Source organism: Rana temporaria, chromosome 2 (assembly GCF_905171775.1).
Source record: "Rana temporaria chromosome 2, aRanTem1.1, whole genome shotgun sequence".
Lineage (NCBI taxonomy): Eukaryota > Metazoa > Chordata > Amphibia > Anura > Ranidae > Rana > Rana temporaria.
In genome coordinates, this window is record NC_053490.1 from 501,703,354 (window position 1) to 501,723,292 (window position 19,939).

General features: G+C 43.0%; 1 protein-coding gene across 1 annotated transcript in view; it reads right to left on the bottom strand.

Annotated features, from left to right (window-relative positions):
- Positions 1–1,915: 1,915 nt before the first annotated feature.
- SCAF4 (SR-related CTD associated factor 4) overlaps positions 1,916–19,939 on the bottom strand; it is a 129,063-nt gene continuing 111,039 nt past the window's right edge. Inside the window, 2 exon segments of the mRNA XM_040338868.1 lie at positions 1,916–3,762; positions 4,135–4,305. Of these exon segments, the coding sequence (XP_040194802.1) occupies positions 2,267–3,762; positions 4,135–4,305 (1,667 nt within the window). The 3' untranslated portion in view covers positions 1,916–2,266.

A 19,939-nucleotide genomic window follows, 5' to 3' on the forward strand; every position in this document is an offset into this window, starting at 1 on the left:
CTTTATATAAAATGGCAACTAACCAAAAGCAATGGCTACACATAAAAGTTACCTCAATGCCCAGAATAGTAATTTCTCTACTAGCAATGGATTTTCATGGAAATCTGTAGGATTTCATTATAAACACACAAGTAGCATTTCTACTACTAGAAGGTGCCATCCCCAAATTGTTCCCGCAAAGTTGAGAGCATAAAATTGTCCACAATTGCTTGTTATGCTGATGCCTTAAGAGTTGCCTTCACTGGAACTAAGGGGCCAAAACACGGCTTCCCCGTTCTTCACTGTGGCGGCAGCATCGATTGTGTCATCCCTTTTATAGGGGGACACAATCGATGACGTCACACCTACAGCCACACCCCCTACAGTTGTAAACACACTTCAGGTCACACATAACCCCATCAGTGCCCCCTGTGGTTAACTCCCAAACTGCAATTGTCATTTTCACAATAAACAATGCATTTTAAATGGTCCCAAAAATGTGTCAAAATTGTCCGAAGTGTCCACCATAATGTCGCAGTCACGAAAAAAAATCGCTGATCATGGCCATTAGTAGTATATAAAAAAAAAAATAATAAAAATGCAATAAAACTATCCCCTATTTTGTAAACGCTATAAATTTTTGTTTATAGCGCAAAAAATAAAAACCGCAGAGGTGATCAAATACCACCCAAAGAAAGCTCTATTTGTGGGAAAAAAGACGCCAATTTTGTTTGGGAGCCATGTCGCACGACCGCGCAATTGTCAGTTAAAACAACGCAGTGCCGAATCGCAAAAAGGGGCAAGGTCCTTTAGCTGCATTTTGGTCCGGGTCTTAAGTGGTTAAGGTGAACTCCATGCCATTTTTTTTTTACCCAAAGGGCTTGGTATAGGACAGGGGGGAACCCCCTTAACCACTTCAATGCCCTATGTTATACACTGCACTATATATATATATATATATATATATATATACACATATATATATATATATATATATATACACACATACACACACACTACACTGAGTGCACTATATACTCTGAACTGCAGTATATATACACTATATACTGAAAAGTTGGGCCTTAGGTGTCGGGGTGCCAGAACACTGTAACCCCTCACAGTTAGTCTTGTTGAGTGCAGGAATGGTCCCTCCTGTTAAATATTATTTCAGAGGCTGCTTGCCTCTTTTAGTGGGCTGCGAGTGTCTGCCTCTCCTTGGAGGCCTTCCAGACATGATGGGTATTTATTTTATAATGCCACACTACACTGTATTATATACTGTGTACACTGCGCATGCACTGTGTGTGTGTGTGTGTGTGTATATATATATATATAATATATATATATATATCAAATATACTGTCTGTACTGACTGAATGCATCAAATACACTGCCTGTACTGACTGAATATAGAGTTTAATAAATATAATATATATATATATATATATATATATGAATATATTAAACTCTATATTCAGTCAGTACAGGCAGTGTATTTGATGCATTCAGTCAGTACAGACAGTATATTTGATATATATATATATATATATATATATATATATATATATATACACACACACACACACACACACACACACTACGCTGAATGCAGAGTATACATAGCTCCATCTCAAACACTGTCACTAATAACCTGCGCACCTAATCTAGTTCAAGCTCTCTAGCTCTGCTTACTATAACACACTATACGAGCGCTGTGTAAGCAGCCTTATATAGTGTGTGGCGTTTTCTTATTTGCGAGATATTTTCTCATACTTTGTGTCCCAAACATGGAAAGGGGTTTTAACTCTTCCCTACTTTATCCTTTAAAAAAAAAAAAGAAGTTTTGGCTTTAGATATTGATAAATGTACAGGCTTATCAGAGTATGGGAGGTTTCTTTGACTCAATCTTCTTGACTGTAAGAACATCACACAAATATTTGTTACGAAAATAGAGTTTATTAAAAAAACACCTCTAATATTTTCATAACTTTAAAGGTGCTTCTTCCCCCAGTAAAAACAAAAACGAACAAAAAAAAAAAAAGTACGAGCTGTAATCTTTTTAAATTACTTATTCAAAAAGTTACAGCAAACCATGGGAGGCTCATTTGTTCTTTTAATACGATGGCATTGTATTTCGTAACCATTTTAAATAGAAGGAAAGCCAATTATACAGTTCTCAGAAACTATAACAAGGTCAATAAGCAGAAGCAAATATTTTACAGCTTAATGTACAACTCCAAAGCTCTACTCAACAAAAGTTCATAGTGACAAGGTGTTGACGTGCATCTTAGGATTTTTCTGTTTTTTCAGCCGGTGATGATGCTTTAGGTTTCTTGTCTTCAGTGGGTTTTTTCTCAGAAGGTTCAGATTTAGGTTCAGGTTTAGGTTTAGGTTCAGGTTTAGGTTCAGATTTAGGCTCAGGTTTAGGTTTAGGCTCAGGTTTAGGTTCAGGTTTAGATTTAGGTTCAGGTTTAGGTTCAGATTTAGGTTTAGGTTCAGGCTTAGGTTTTTCCTTGCTGGTGTCAGGAGCAGGCTCTCTGGGTTCAATTTTAGCGCTTGGAGGCTCGTGGTTTTCGGTCATACCAGGTTTACGATTATCGGGGAAATCTAGAAGAGGTTTGCGAGGTTCCCTTTCTCGTCCCCCAGACCACCTGCTCCTCCCTTCAGGTTCCCTATGTCTTTCACGTTCTGGACTTCCCCGGCTCCAGCTTCTTCTTCCACGGACTCCCCTCTCATGGTCTTCAAAGCGGCCACCGAAGTGTTCTCGATCATCTTCATTACGATTTCCAAAAGACCTTCTTCCGAATCGTTCTCTTTCAGGATGAAAGCCTTGCCTTTCATTCCTATCTGGATGGAAGCCTGGCCTTTCAGGATTAAAGCCTGGCCTTTCAGGATTAAAGCCTGGCCTTTCAGGATTAAAACCTGGCCTTTCTGGATTAAAGCCTGGCCTTTCTGGATTAAAGCCTGGCCTGTCAGGACGGAAACCTGGCCTATCAGGATTGAAACTTTGTCTGTCAGGGTTGAAATCTTGTTCCTCATTCATCTCAGGATTAAATCCTTCCTCCTCTTCCATCTCAGGGTTAAATTCAGGTGCCTCCTCCATTTCCACATCAAATTCCTCCTCTGGCTCAGGATTAAACATATGCCGATCATTTCGGTCAAGGTTAAACCCATGTCTGTCACCTCTTTCTTGATTAAACCCATGCCTTTCACCACGTTCTGGATTAAACCCACGTCTTTCGTTTCTAAATGGCCTGCCTTCTCGATCTTCAGGGCCACCTGGTCCTCCTCTTCCAAAAGGACCCTGTGGTGGATAAGGGCCTCTCATACCATGAGGTGGTGGCATTCCAAAACCACCCGGCCCAGGAGGACCTCTGTGTGCCATATGAGGCGGCACTTGGCGGTGTGGCATTCCAGGGAATCTTTGCATGTGATTTGGTGGGGGAACTCCAGGTGGTCTTTGAAGTGGTATTAATCCAGGTCTAGCCCCTAGAAGGCCTGTTGAAGGGCTTTGCAAACCAGGACCAGGTGCTCCATGTGGAGGCCCCTGGTATGACCCTGTTTGGGGTCCTTGAGGTGGTCCTGGACGGGGGCCTTGAGGTGGACCATGCTCAGAGTGTGGTGGACCTTGAGGGGGACCATGCTCAGAGTGTGGAGGACCTTGAGGTGGACCATGCGCAGAGTGTGGACCTTGAGGTGGACCATGCGCAGAGTGTGGACCTTGAGGTGGACCATGCGCAGAGTGTGGACCTTGAGGTGGACCATGCGCAGAGTGTGGAGGACCTTGAGCAGAGTGTGGAGGACCTTGAGCAGAGTGTGGAGGACCTTGAGGTGGACCATGCGAAGAGTATGGAGGACCTTGTGATGGACCATGCGCAGAGTGTGGAGGACCTTGTGATGGACCATGCGCAGAGTGTGGAGGACCTTGTGATGGACCATGTGCAGAGTGTGGAGGACCTTGTGATGGACCATGCGCAGAGTGTGGAGGACCTTGTGATGGACCATGCGCAGAGTGTGGAGGACCTTGTGATGGACCATGCGCAGAGTGTGGAGGACCTTGTGATGGACCATGCGCAGAGTGTGGAGGACCTTGAGATGGACCATGCGCAGAGTGTGGAGGACCTTGAGATGGACCATGCGCAGAGTGTGGAGGACCTTGAGATGGACCATGTGCAGAGTGTGGAGGACCTTGCATTGAACCTGTAGGCCCCTGTGATGAGCCGTGTGGCTGGTTTGGAGAAGCTTCAGGTGGGCCAGGAGGACCCTGGGGTGGGCCTGTAGAACTATCTGTCGGAGGTCCTTGGGATGAAGCACCTTGTGAATCATCTACAAGACAAAAACAAAATATATATTAATGGAAGTGAAATTGATATTATACTAAATTATATATACAAACCTAGCATGAGAGAAGCATGACAGTTGCCACTACTGAAGATGCTAGTAATCTGGCTATTATGCTGGTCTTACTGCTTCAATAATTTGATTTATTGACCAGAACAAATAGAAGCAGAAGATTACAACTTCTGTCTACTGATCCGCATACTTGTTCTAGGTCATAACTAAAGAGAGTTTTAAAGTTTAGCATGAATGTCAGGCAACTAGCCTTTTCAGAAGTAAAACATTTCAGATATCTCATAAAAAAGGTTACATTTTTGAATATAAACCTTTTAAAATATAATTTACACACACACACCACTACTTTTAGTCATTATAAATACAGTTGCTGACTTGAAAAGTCCGATCTGTTCACTATGAAATAGGCATACATTTTTGGCATCTATTTGGCTGTCTAAAAAGGGAGACTTTGGAGCTTAGAGCCCCCCTGGAAGTGTAATAGTTACTGCTCTGTCAACTGCCTGTCTCCATGCGGATAATTTATATCTCCCAGCTCCTGAGTGTATATGACAGTACTAAAAAAAAACAACAGTCTTGTACAGTGGTCCTCAGGGTTCAAGTGGAATACAACCAAGGGAGCGAGATAAAGGCCCAGAGAACAACCCAAGGTATAACTCAAAAGAATAAAGGGGAAAGCCCTCTTAGTGTACTATGTATGTAGAACAAATTAATAAAATAATAGTGATTGATGTAGAAGTATTCAGAAACCCAACTTGCATTTGGTGAGATTGTGAGGACTGTTGAGTAGGACATGCAAACTTCCTAGTACGCGAGTGGAGAATATTGCAACGAGTCTTTGGTGAAATAAAAAAAATTGAATGTTCACTCAATAGGATGACCCGGCTGTTTCAAGACACGCCACACTATACAATCCTATGTGAGCCTCTGTCTTTCGAACTAACAGGTTTTTGCTCCTTCTAAGGCCCCGTACACACGACTGAACATGTCTGCTGAAACTGGTCCGTGGACCAGTTTCAGCAGACATGTTCGGTCGTGTGTAGGCCCGAGCGGGCAGGATTCCAGCATACATTTGCCCGCCGGGCCTTTTTCCAGCGGGCAAATATTTCTGGACTTGTTTTAAAACAGCCCGCTGAAATCCTGCCCGCTCGGACATGTTCGGTGATCTGTACAGACCTACCGTACATGTCCGAGCGCCCGCCATCCCTCGCATGCGTCGAATGACTTCGACGCATGCGTGGAAGCATTGAACTGGCAGGGCCGATTTCTGTATGATGGTGAGTACAGCCACCATACAGAAATCCCCGGGCAGACATGTACGGTGAAAACGGTCCGGCGGACCTGTTTCATTGTACATGTATGCTCGTCTGTACGCGGCCTTAGACAACAATCTATAGTTGTTTACACTCCTTTAAATCAAAGTACTCTGTTATTTGGTACTGTCAAACACATTCTGGGTCAGAAAATAGTAACAAGTTGTTACCCAAGTGACCACTATTTATTCGCTAAAGACATCTATTTGATCACAATGGACAACCATACATTTTCTGGTGTTTAGTTTTTACTTCAATTTTTTGTAGTATTTCTCAACTCTGGCCATTGGCACTATGTCTATTTCCAGGACACAGAGGGGCAGATCCTCAAAGAAATTACGCCGGCGTATCAATTTCAAATTTTGCGCGTCGTATCTTTGTTTTGAATCCTCAAAACAAGATACGACGGCATCTCGGCTAGATCCGACAGGCGTACGTCTTCGTACGCCGTCGGATCTTAGATGCAATATTTCGGCGTCCGCTAGGTGGCGTTCCCGTCGTAATCCGCGTCGAGTATGCAAATTAGCTATTTCCAACGATCCACAAACGTACGAGCGGCCGTCGCATTTTTTTTACGTAGTTTCCGTGTGGCTTTTTCCGGTGTATAGTTAAAGCTGCTATATGGTGGCGTACTCAATGTTAAGTATGGCTGTCGTTCCCGCGTATAATAAAAAATTTTACGTCGTTTGCGTAAGTCGTCCGTGAATGGGGCTGGATGCAATTTACGTCCATGTCAAAACCAATGACGTCATTTAGAGCAATGCACACCGGGAAATTTTAGGGACGGCGCATGCGCAGTTCGTTCGGCACGGGGACGCGCTTCATTTAAATGAAACACGCCCCCTACCCGCCCAATTTGAATTCCGCGCCCTTATGCCGCAAGAGATACACTACGCCGCCGTAACTTACGGCGCAAATTCGTTGAGGATTCAAACCAACTCAAAGTAAGTTACAGCGGCGTAACGTATCTGACATACGCTGCGCCCGGCGCAGATGTATGTGGATCTGCCCCAGAATCTGTAGTTAAAGGCTAACTCAACTTATACAAATGAAGCAGAATATATTCACTGCAATGTAAACCATCTCTTTGATTATTGCTTAAAAAGGTAAGCTCTTTCCATTTTAATCATCCAAATATGCAAACTGAAATATTTTTTTACCTTCCAGGCGATTGGGTATTCAAAGTAAACATTGTTTCTCATTAAATTAGGGGAACACTCTATAATCCTCAACCTCCATAGGTATGACTGTAAACCAGGAGTCAAGACAATAGTTTGCATATAATTATGAGCATAAGCAATTTTGGCAAAGTTTACAATAAAAAAATTAAATAATTTGCAGCAAAATTTAAATGCAAAAAAATAAAAAAACTCCAGGACAGCATTATGTGAAAAATATTTTGTCTGAAAATAAAAAGGCAGACACACACAAATCCTGATCCCCAGCGGCTCTTCGAGAAAGCCCAACACTGATGGTAATCTCAAATACAAGGCTCGTGAAAAAAAAAACAAGAAAGGTAAAGTCTGTAAATTGATCCCAACCTTACCAAGTCAGCTCAACTGACAGCACCATCTCTATGTAAACAATTTGAAGGATACAAAACAGGCAATTTCATGATGGATTGTAGGCCAAGTGTATTTAAAAATGCTATTATGCAGTTTAAAAGGAGAAGTCCAGCCTAAGCATTTTAGGCTGGGCTTCTCCTAAGGGTCACAGGAGTGCAATTCATTTTGCACTCCTGTGACCCGTTTTCAGCGGAGAGGTCTGAAGTCCGCTGATGTCACTGCCATCATTCGAGGCAGTGCGTCATCCTGACTTCCAAGTCTGGATCCGCCAGCTGATTTGATTGATGGTAGTCTCAGTGAGCCGATGAGACGGCCCAGCAATGAGGGGGCACAGCAACTCTCTTAAATTAGAATTTTTACAATGGAGGAACATGATTTGCATAACAAAAAAGATATTGAGAGCACTTTTTAGTGGCTGATCTACGGTATACAAATAAATATTTATGATTAAGCATATCAAATTTTATTTTAAGACTTAACACTACAGTATTAATAGCTCAGTATCGTGCGATTAAAAGCTTGCTGCCCCTGCTAGTACCAGAAGCAACACATTTCACTATAGGAAACCCTATACTAAAATAAATAGGTCATTGCCGACCTACTTGTAAGAATGAAAAACCAAACATCCAAAGTAGTCATTAGAAGAAGCTTTATACACCAATCTTACCATGTGAAAAAGGTGTGGGTACTGAATACTCGCAATCCTAAAAGGCTCAAATCACTAAGCTATATTGATTATCATACCTAGTGTCAATTTCAGAGTTGCATAATTAAAAACCAAGATAGATTTTCACAAAGTCTACCGTGGGGCACATTTATCAAGCAAATTAATAACGCAACCAGACATAGATCAGGCTACCCTTCATTTTGCAAAGTCTATGCAAGAGTTTTCCTACATATTTGCACACTGTGTCTAATTTACGGCAGCCAACTATGACAGATTTGCAAAGGTCTGAGACAGAAGTGGTCAAGGATCTTTTCTGTCGCAGTTGTACTTCAGCAGGGGGGGGGGGATTTATAACTCAAGCTGTAGCCTTGTTAAGTAAATCTACCTCCATGTTCTTGTTTGCTGGGTGGCAGAATTCACAGATGTACCCCAGTGTGGTGTAGTTACCTAATCCCATATTTCCAAGGGCCTGCCTCAGTAAAAGAACCCTACATGCTCCGAGATAAACTTTCTTTCCTGGCCCAGAGTTTCTCAACCTCCTCTCATCTCCTGGGCATTAAAACTATCATACTTACTTCCTAGTCGTCAATCTTAGGCTGGCCGGAGACCATACAATTGTATTTCCTTCCACTATGGATGGCAGCAAAGAAAATCACTAAATGTCCACATTAACAGTTAGAATTGTATTCCGTCAGTGGTGGGGCCCAGGGAGCATTCCCAGCCAGCAAAACATAATGGTTACTGCTAGCAGCTATATATATATATATATATATATATATATATATATATATATATATATATATATATATATATATATATATATATATATATATATATATATATATAAAAAAAAAGTAGTAGAAAAATCTGACATGCTGATTGTACCAAAGTAGATCAACTTTCGTACAATCAGCCTGCCCATACATGGTTTGAATCTCGACTGGTCGAACAGTCTATGGCTGGCTTTAAGCTGGGCAGATGTGGATCAAATTTTAGGCATTTCTGGCTAACGCAGACAAAATTCTATTTGTGGCTCTGCCGGCACCACCCAGCTCGATAAACTTTGATCTGGAGATTGAAGGAGCCGGGCAGAAAACTGTAAGCTGAGCAGTGACTGCAGCGAATCAACTGTAGTCACTGTTTGGGTATTTTAACAGCCACGGGCACCAGCTGTCAACATGTATTTGCTCGCTGGAGAGATTTGTACATTTGCACAGTTTAGCGGTTGAAAACCTTTTTTTTTTTTTTTTAAAACAAAACACCACACAAACAAAAATCTTTACCCAATCTTCCTTTCTGGGTTTGCACGTTCCAGCCATTTTGAACAGCCGTGTCACAATGGCATTACTCTTGCTCATGTGCACAGGAGTCATGATCACGGCACATTACGCATGAAGCCTTATCCTTTATAAGTTGTCTACAAAGTTAATTTGGTATGTAAATTGTGCCTTCTTGGTTGAGTGGAGCAAAGGCAGACCCACACTGCATCACACGGTGGCAGATGAAGTGTGCAAAGGGATCGTTGGGAACTACAGCATTGTGGGATGAGGTGGAAATATTCCCCAATTTTTAAATGACTGTATACTTGAATTGCACAGCATCCTAGACAGAATTACAAATCTTTTGGCAGATAAGATACCTAATGTGGATTTAGCCATTTGCAAAACTTTAACGTGAACCTGAATCTAAGATATCATCCCCAACTTATGTTATTGCACAATTCCCCCAACTCCAGGTGAGTGGCAGCTTGGATATTCATTGTACATGCACTGTAACTATGCCTGGGCTCCGAGAATGCTTTCTGCTGAGGCGTAATTCTAGCACATATTCAGTAAGGGGATGCAAATTACCAGAGAATTGGATATGAATTCTAATGAAGTGGAAAAGCTTCCGGATCCCCACAACACTTGTGTGGGGGTGGGGGGGAGATCAGCCATTTGCATTACTGCTGAATAGGGTTGTGGAAATGGCAACGTAACTAGCAGCAGGGAAACAGCAGGATCACCAGGAAATTTCTTCACAGAAACATAGGGTAAGAAAAAGTTTTTTCTTCTTCAGTGTTTTTATTAAAGTTTGCAATAATAATAAAAAAAGAGTATAAACATATGTACAGATTGTGGTTACAAGATATTGCATAGCTGGGATGGCCATCTCAAATGGCATAGACCGAGGGGCCAATTATTAGGTTACTTTCACACTGAGACATTGCTCTGTCGGCAGTACAGCGCGGCTATTTTTAGTGTCGTTTTACCGTAGTTTTCGTGGCGCTATTCGGCCGCTAGCGGGGCACTTTTAACCCCGCTAGCGGCCAAAAAAGGGGTTAAAACCACCCGCAAAGAACCGCTGCCCCTTCATTTCAATGGGCAGGGGCACCGTAGGAACGTTGTATACACTGCTACTATAGCACCTCAAAGATGCGGCTGGCAGGAATTTTTTGGAGCATCCTGCCAGCGCACCGCTCCAGTGTGAAACCACTCGGGCTTTTACACTGGAGCAAAAGAAGAGGCTCTTTCAGGGCACTATAGCCAGATGTACACAATGAATAGGAACCAGTTTCAGTATTAAGAAGTTAGAACACCGCTGACTAACAAAAGTAGTATAATAATTTTTTTCATAAATTTAAAAATGATAGAAGATAACTAATATAGAGTCATTTCAGGCTTTACATAATTTCAGTGTAAGCTTATGTCTTGTATACTGGATTTTTTTGTGGCGAGAGAACACAAATAAGGGAAAAACAAAGGGCCTTGGATACAAGCAAAAGGCCTTAGGATAGAAGAGTGAAACGAAAATGGAGAAAAAAGGAGACGAGAAGAAGAGGCGGCAAAGAGGAAGAAAGGATGGGGCAGGACAATGCCCCATCCCTGGGACCACATAACCATATTCAGGGACTAAGGAGACTGCACAATACAGATTTTATATTTTCCCTGGACTTGAACTTTATAGATGGCATGAGTGCCTTTATTATACAGGCACCCATCTCTTTACTGCCATTAGGTCTGATGGTTGCTCTGCATGGTGATCTAATACAAGGCCATTAGACAGGGTGGTTCTACCACTATTGCTAAATACATTTAGAGATGTATAGAGTAGGTTCATAAACATCAGGATAAAGTCAAATGTCTTCTGTTCCCTCCAGTCAGATCCTCACTGAATCTTTGTTGGAAGTTCTGATGTTCAGAGTGCAAAGTAGCTACACCGTTCAAAGAACTGGAGGCTTTCAATAGTGCAAAATGTCACAGTATAGAACTTAAATGATGACATTCCAAGGACTGAAATGGTTTTGTACGCAAAGGTTAGGATTACAACTTTATTCATAGGTCTTCAATACTGGGATCATTAGGTGGATATATTGTGTTTAATTCTATTTTTCCATCTTGCATCCTAAATGCTTTAAAGCGGGGGTTCACCCTTAGATTCCTGCTCGTTTTGTCTAGGGGAATCGGCTATTTGTTTTAAAATATGAGCAGTACTTACCCGTTTACCCGAGATGCATCCTCTCCGTCGCTTCCGGGTATGGGCTGCGGAAATGGGCGTTCCTTCTTGATTGACAGTCTTCCGAGAGGCTTCCGACGGTCGCATCCATCGCGTCACGATTTTCCGAAAGAAGCCGAACGTCGGTGCACAGGCGCAGTATAGAGCCGCACCGACGTTCGGCTTCTTTCGGCTACGAGTGACGCGATGGATGCGACCGTCGGAAGCCTCTCGGAAGACTGTCAATCAAGAAGGAACGCCCGCTCCCGAAGACCCATACCCGGAAGCGACGGAAGAAGATGCATCTCGAAAACGGGTAAGTACGGATCATATTTTAAAACAACTAGCCGATTCCCCTAGACAAAACGAGCAGGAAGCTAAGGGGGAAAAAAAAAAAAAAAAAAAAAAAAAAAAAGAATTGGTTGAACTCCCGCTGAAAGGAGGGGGGGGGGGGTGTATAAAAACCATTGCTGACCAATCTTTTTGCAATTTTTACAAACAAAGGTGGTCATAAATGCAACAGTATTCTATGAAAAGAATAGGTGGGGCAGCTGCAGCACTGGGAACATGTTACATGCTCCACCCTAAAATCCGGGGAAACATGCAACATGTTCCCAAAGGTGAACTTATTTAAATTACAGCAGGTATATTAGTTTTAAAATGTTGTACCAATGTTACCAGGTTATGTGACATGCATTTCTGAATTTGACATATATGTGAAAAGTTTTTCTAAACTATTTCAAATATTTAAAAAACTGAATATTAAAAAAGTCAGTTGAAGTATGAAAGTGATATTAACAACTTCCCATCCAGGCCAATTCTGGCACTTTGCTACTACATGTAAAAATCATTGTTTTTTGGTAGAAAAATATTCAGAACCTCCAAACATTATACATTTTTTTTAGCGGAGACCCTAGGGCAGGGATATGCAATTAGCGGACCTCCAGCTGTTGCAGAACTTCAAGTCCCATGAGGCATAGCCAGACTGACAGCTACAAGCATGACACCCAGAGGCAGAGGCATGATGGGACTTGTAGTATTGCAACAGCTGGAGGTCTGCCAATTGCTTATCCCTGCCCTAGGGAATAAAATGGTGGTCATGGCAACTTTTTATGTCACATGGTATTTGTGCATCAATTTTTAAAAAACGTGTTTAAAAAAAAAAAAAGTTTCATGGATTAAATAAATAAATAATAATTAAAAAAAAACAGAACACTTAAGTTAGCCCAATTTTTTTCTATAATGTGAAAGATGTTACACAGAGTAAATAGATACCAAACATGTCATGCTTGAAAATTGTGCTCGCTCGTGTAATGGCACTAGACTTCAGTATTAAGTCTCCATAGGCAACGCTTGAAATTTTTTGTAAAGGTTACATGTTTTGGAGTTAAAAGAGGTCTTGGTATACAATTATTGCTCTCGCTCTAACGTTCGCAGATACATCAAGTGCGAATTGAATGCCGTTAACATGTGTGGGCGCGACGTATGTATGCGTTCGCTTCTGCGTGCGTGATTGCGGGGACAGGGGCGCTTTAAAAAATTTATTTTTGTTTATTTCATTGAAATTTTAGGATTTTGACACTTTCACTCTAAAAAAAATTTGTGATCACGTTTATTCCTATTACAAGCAATGTAAACATCCCTTGTAATAGGAATAGTGCATGACAGGTCATCTCTTCTCCAGGCTGGAAAGACCAAAATCAAAAATCAAACCAGGACTGTCTCAGCTTTCCAGCTGAGTACATGGCAGCATTTACAACTGCCAGGCCGGGCGTGACGTCATAATGTCGCTCCCGGACCTCCGAGAGTCAGAGATGACTGGGGACCATCTGTTCCCTGGAAATCTCTATGGTCAACTTCCGCCGCCGATGGATTCCTTCTCTGGCTCACGGATCAAACAGGTGAGACGGGAGGAACACCGGCGGGACATCCCCTCTCGCCGTCTGTAAGAACAATCAAGCAGCTGAACTGCTGCTAGGATTGTTCTTACAGTGAAGGGGATTTCCAGCTGAAGAGAACGATACCGGGTTGATGCCTCTAGGTGCAGGCATCAGCCCAGTATAACCACTGAAACGGGAGGACGTCCATGTATGCCCTCCCGGCGGGAAGTGGTTAAAGGCAAGTTTTTTTTATTTGAATAACATACATTGTATGTGTACCTGCCCTGTGCATGGGTTTTGCATAGAGCAGCCCTGATACTCCTATACTCAGGTCCCTTACCAGCACTCCTGGCCCCTCCCTTCCGTCAAGTGCCCCCACAGCACCCAAGGAGGCTTGCTTTTTAAGCTGCTGCTCTGCGTGTCCTTTCAGGCACAGCGCCATCATCCAGACACAGAGCCGTGGCTCGGCCCTACCCCCTCTCCTTTATTAGCTCAATGGTTCCTGCTGCTGTCTCAGCCAATGAGAGAGAGTCCCCAGAAAGCTGAGGATCTCGTGCACATCGATGTATCGCGATAGAATGCATGAAGGTAAAAGGAAATTGAGCCTCTAGAACTACTTCTGGTCATACCAGCCAATTAAGATGGCCGTGGGACCCTGAACACACAGCTCACATCACTGTGCCCACCCAGCCATACTGGCTTGGGTGGTCCTTAGCACAGCTCCCAAGTGGTCACAAGACTAAAGTGTGGTTTGAACACCACTTTCATATGCGGGCGCTACTCACGTATGTGTTCACTTCTGTGCACAAGCTCGGCAGGACGGGGCGCGTTCCTGGCTCCTAACTTTTTTAGCTGGCTCCTAGATTCCAAGCAAATTTGTCAAGCCCTGCTTTAAAGTATAACTCCTGACAGTTTTTATTGCGGTCTGTGCCCCGTTAGGGATGGTCACCCTCACCATTTATCATGATCATTGAAAGTAAAAGAAAATCCCAAATTTTGGGTTGTCCCAGAAAAGTAAGAGGGGAAATCTTGCAATGGGGACACTATTTCTGGTGACCTGGGAGGTACCCAAGAAATTCCCTTAATTTGCAGGGTTTTACTTCCACTTTCTGTTTGGCTATGGGACAGAAAGTGAATGAAAATCTCCATAGTGGGACAGAGATGGCAAAAAAAATGTGTATAACACACACACACACACACACACACACACACACACAATCCATTTATATCTATGCAAACATTTTAGGCAGGTGCAAAGAAGAAATGCTGTAAAGAAAGCTTTCAAAACTATATATTTGAATTGTTTATTTTTATTTTTTATTAAATAGGCCAAGTGAGCAAACAAAAGATCTAAATCAAATCAATATTTGGTGTGACTACCCTTTGGTTTTAAACCTGCATTGCGCAAAGTCAGATTTTGTAGGATTAGAGTCAGGTGTATGATAACAAATTATACCAAGCAGGTGCTAAGGATCATCTAATTTCATATAGGTTGAAACAGTTATCAACAGTCATAAACAGAGCTGTGCATGAAGCTTAAAACTGGGTGAGGAACAGGCAAAATTATCTACTACGAAGGTGAAGTTGTGGAAGACAGTTTCATGTCACAGGTCATACATCATGGTAAGACTGAGCACAGCAACAAAACACAAGGTAGTTATACTGCACTAGCAAGGTCTCGCCCTGGCAACAATTTCAAAGTAGACTGGGATTACAAGATGTTCTGCTCAAGCTCTTTTGAAAAAGCACAAAGAAATGGGAAACATTGAGGACCGTAGATGCAGTGGTCAGCCAATTGGAAAATGTCCAGCCATGACATCCGCACAGAACTGGCAGAAACCAGTGGGACCCTGATACACCCATCTACTGTCTGGTCGTTGGCCAGATGTGGTCTTCATAGAATTGCAGCCAAAAAGCCATACCTCTGATATGGAAATAAGGCCAAGCGACTGCGTATGCATAAAATGGCAGCAGGTGCTCTGGGCTGAGGAGTTTCAAAATTTGAAATATTTGGCTATAGCAGGAGGCAGTTTGTTTATTGAAGGGCGGGAGAGCCATACAATGAGTGACTGCAGGCAACAGTGAAGCATGGTGGAGGTTCCTTGCATGTTTGGGGCTTCATTTCTGTAAATGGAGTTGGAGATTTGGTCAGGATCAATGGAGTCCCCAATGCTGAGAAATACAGGCAGAAACTTATCCATTAGGCCATACCATCAGGGAGGGGTGCGATTGGGCCCAAATGTATTCTGCAGCAGGACAACGCCAAACATACAGCCAATGTCAATATTTTCAGCGTAAAGAACAAGTAGTCCTGGAAGTAATGGCTTGGCCCCCATCAAAGCCCTGATCTCATCATGGAGTCCGTTTGGGATTGCATGAAGAGAAATACAAATTTGAAGCAGCCTACTTCCATAGAAGATCTGTGGTTAGCTCTCCAAGATGTTTGGAAAAACCTACCTGTTGAGCGCCTTCAAAAACTGTGTGAAAGTATACCTAGAAGAATTGAGGCCATTTTGAAAGAAAAGGCTGGTCACATCAAATATTGATTTGGATCCCCCCCCCCCCCCATTTACTTTCCAATTTGCTAATTGATAAAATATAATCGATTAACGCTTCTATATCTGAAAGCACTCTTAAAGCAGAGCTCCACCCAAAAGGTAAAGGTCCACTTGTTTTGACAGGTACCCGCTCCCACTTCTGGGTAAGATCGCTGGACTACGACACCCCCCCCATTGCCTTCTGGGACACACAGGTCCCAGAAGACAGTGAGACCATTCAAAAGCGCAGTGCGACCAACGCTTGCACAGTAGGAAACCAGCAGTGACGCCGGAAGGCGTCATTGCCGGTTTCCCTTACTTAAAATGCCAGCGCCTGCACCCCAAAGCAGATTGACTAATACATACTAAAAGACTTGTCAGCAAATGTACATACTCTAGTGATCTACTATAGCAGTGGTCATCAACCCTGTCCTCAGGGCCCACTAACAGGCCAGGTTTGCAAGATAACTGAAATGCATCACAGGTTAGATACAATTTGCTGCTCAGTGATTGCAGTATTCTAGTCTGCATCTCCCCAAGGTAATACATAAAACCTTGCCTGTTAGTGGGCCCTGAGGACAGGGTTGATGACCACTGTACTATAGGGCTGCAAAAACAGGTCCAACACTTGCAGATTTTATGATTTAAGCTATACTCTACCACTGCTTTACCTCTATTACAAGACGCACTGTGCAAGCCCATCCGGAACTCTCCTCTCGACTGCAAGTACGTCCAACGCAGGCTTTGTGTTGACTACACAGTGGGTATGTGGCAAGACAGATTTTAGCCAATTACACTAGATTTATTAAAGTTAATTACCTTTTTATATTCCCTGGAGCTATGCAAGTCTATACATTTTCTTTGTCATAATCTAAAAGTCTTAACTAATGGCAACTTTTGCAGTATTTTTTATAGGGCAATGTCTGTGTAGTGAAAATTGTAGCGCTCCCTAACATTGGAGGTGACCCCTTACATTGCTGGTTAGTAATGGAAGGGCTCCCAATACACTGGTGATCTGTTATCTGATAGGAATAGATTGTTCAGTGCTCAAGAAGTCCTAGCAAACTCTGGAGGAATCCTGGTTAAAGCGGAAGTTCACCCAAAAATCAACTTTCTGCCATTAGATCCAGCATACTGCTGACATCTGCAGTATGCTGTTTTTTTTTTTACTCATCATTTTATCAGCCTTTGTTATCCGGCTCCGAGCGGGGATTTATTCCGGGTATAGGCGTTCCTAAGCCAAGCGGAGGGCTGCTAAAGCGCCTTCCGAAAATACTCGAAATCACACTCTAGTATTTACGGCGCTTGCGCAGTCTGCTCTACACGGCAGGCGCAGGCGCCGTAAACACCCGAGTGTGACTTCGGGTATTTTCGGAAGGCGTGACGTGCTTTAGCAGCCTGTCAATCAAATCTGCTTGGCTTAGGAACGCCTATTCCCCACAGAAATCCCCGCTCGGATCCGGATAACAACGGCTGATAAACGATAAGTACAAAAAAAAAACAGCATACTGCAGATGTCAGCAGTATACTGGATCTAATGGCAGAAAGTTGATTTTTGGGTGAACCTCCGCTTTAAGACTGCTATGGACATACCGTACTTAAATATTTATTTCCAAGATTCTGCATCATAGATGAAGGAATGTAGGTAGACAGACATTCCTGATTGTATGGGACACAATGAAATATAGTCAAGCATGACATCTCAGTGTAAAACAGCAATAGCTTACAGTTATAGGAATTAATACACAGATGCAAAACCACAAAACATGTATTGAAGGGTGTCTAAACTACATGATTTTATAAAATGTATCAGTGTCTTAGAAGCACTTTTCTACACAGTCGCTTGTGTGGATGCGGGAATCTGAGTTTTTTTTTTCTCGCTCAACCCGCTGATTGATAATAAAAAAATAAAAAAAATGAATGTATATACCCAGCTTCATATGTAGGGCAGGGTCTGCTTGATTGGATAGGTAGACCCTCAATACCCAGTTTTGGTTTAATTTTAAATGATTGTGCAGAAATTGTACAATTCGATTAGAACTAAAGGACTTTGAGATCTTTGTGGGTATGGGCGTTCCTTCTTGATTGACAGTCTTCCGAGAGGCTTCCGACGGTCACATCCTTCTCGTCACGATTTTCCGAAAGAAGCCGAACGTCGGTGCGCAGGCGCAGTATAGAGCCACACCGACGTTCGGCTTCTTTCGGCTACGAGTGACGCGATGGATGCGACCGTCGGAAGCCTCTCGGAAGACTGTCAATCAAGAAGGAACGCCCGCTCCCGAAGACCCATACCCGGAAGCGACAGAAGAAGATGCATCTCGAAAACGGGTAAGTACGGATCATATTTTAAAACAAATAGCCGATTCCCCTAGACCAAACGAGCAGGAATCTAAGGGGAAAAGGGCAACAATTAAATAAATGGGTGAACTCCCGCTTTAAGCTTGTTAATGTGCAGCAATGTGTCATTTAATTACTTCCAATTTTATATGACATACACTCAACTTAAACATGGTTAAAAAATATGTACCATTACATAATGTACCATTAAGCCCAATCAAAACCTCACATATGTTTATCTCTTTATAGTCCTGTACCCCCAAACTTTAGGCTTTTTTGACAGGTTTTTGCTTGGACACATGCCTTAAAATAGTGCTCTGTGCTGGAACAGCCAACAGCTACATCCAGCACCACAAGCGTCTTCTACTGCAGAGAAGCAGAAAGAATGTGCTAGAGCAGCTCTGCATCCAAGTGCAAATTACCAAATGCAGCAGCTACCTCTGGTGCAATCACATATGCACCGATCAGCCCCAACATTATGACCACCCACTATAACCTGTTAAAGCATGGCCTCTATTAGACCTCTGCAGGTATGCTGTGGTATATGGCACCAAGCTGTCGGTAGTAGATCTTCCAAGTCCACCTTCGGAAACATGTTCCACCCAATTTTAAGGTGGAACATGCAACATATTCCTGCAGCCACTCGGGGATCCGCCACCTCTATGTGACAGCACTACAGAGAGACGTTCCCCCATACCAGCTGTTACATTTTGAAAAAAGTGTTGCTCCGCCACTTGGCTGCATCATTCATTCTCAAGCTCCATTCACACCTAGGCAGACAAATTCGCGGCGTTTTGTCGCCGCAAATCGCTGTACAAATAGCGGCGTTTTGTACCGCGATTTGCGGCGACAAAACGCCGGTATTGTCCGCCTAGATGTGCCCCAGATTGACCCCCTCTATGGAGATGGTTCCCATCTCCTAGCCGAACGCCGCCTGAAAAAAAGGTCCTGGACCTTTTTTCAGGTGGCAGGCGTCCGGCGTTCAGCGTGGAGATGTGAACCATCTCCATAGAGGGACATGTGTTCTCATCCCTCTGGCGGCAGCGGCATAGCACTACAGGCGTAAAAACGCCTAGGTGTGAATGGGGGCTTAGAGATCTGTAAATTAAACTACAGCCAGCCTTTGCTGCTGTCGGCTTGTAGTCCGCAATGAACTACCAAGGGAGCTGTTGAGCACTCAGATTCTTCCTGCCAGTGTGAAACTCCCATACACTGACAGTCTGCAGGAGTCCTGCATGGCACCAGCAAGCTGTTGATCGCTGGCTGGTGCAAGGCTTTCCAGGCTCCAAAAAACAAAAAAAATAGCAAATGCAAAAATGTACATGGTTATTTTAAAAGTTTAACTTAAATTCTTTAAGTTCTGTAGCCTGCAAGGCAGGTCCTCAATGTTGTGCATTGGCCTGAGATGTGAAGACTCTGGAGGCCATGCAGCCCCATACACAACAAACTTCACTGCATTGTGTGTTCCGACTCCTTTGTATTGGAACCATCGTGAATTTATCAATTTGAGCTACAATTTGACCCATCATCAGTTTTCCTGCAGTGGTCAGAACCTACCACTTTTGGCAAGTTCTGACCACTGCAGACTGGGAAAGTCCTATAAACAGGGATATGCAATTAGTGGACCTCCAACTGTTGCAAAACTACAAGTCCCATCATGCCTCTGGCTGTCAGAGTCTTGTTATGCCTCATAGGAATTGTAGTTCTGCAACAGCTGGAGGTCCGCTAATTGCATATCCCTGTCCTACAAGTTCAGGAGATGCTGTGACCCAGTCTATTACAATCCAGGCCCCTGTGAAAGTCACTCAAAATAATTAGCTTTTTTTTTTGCGTT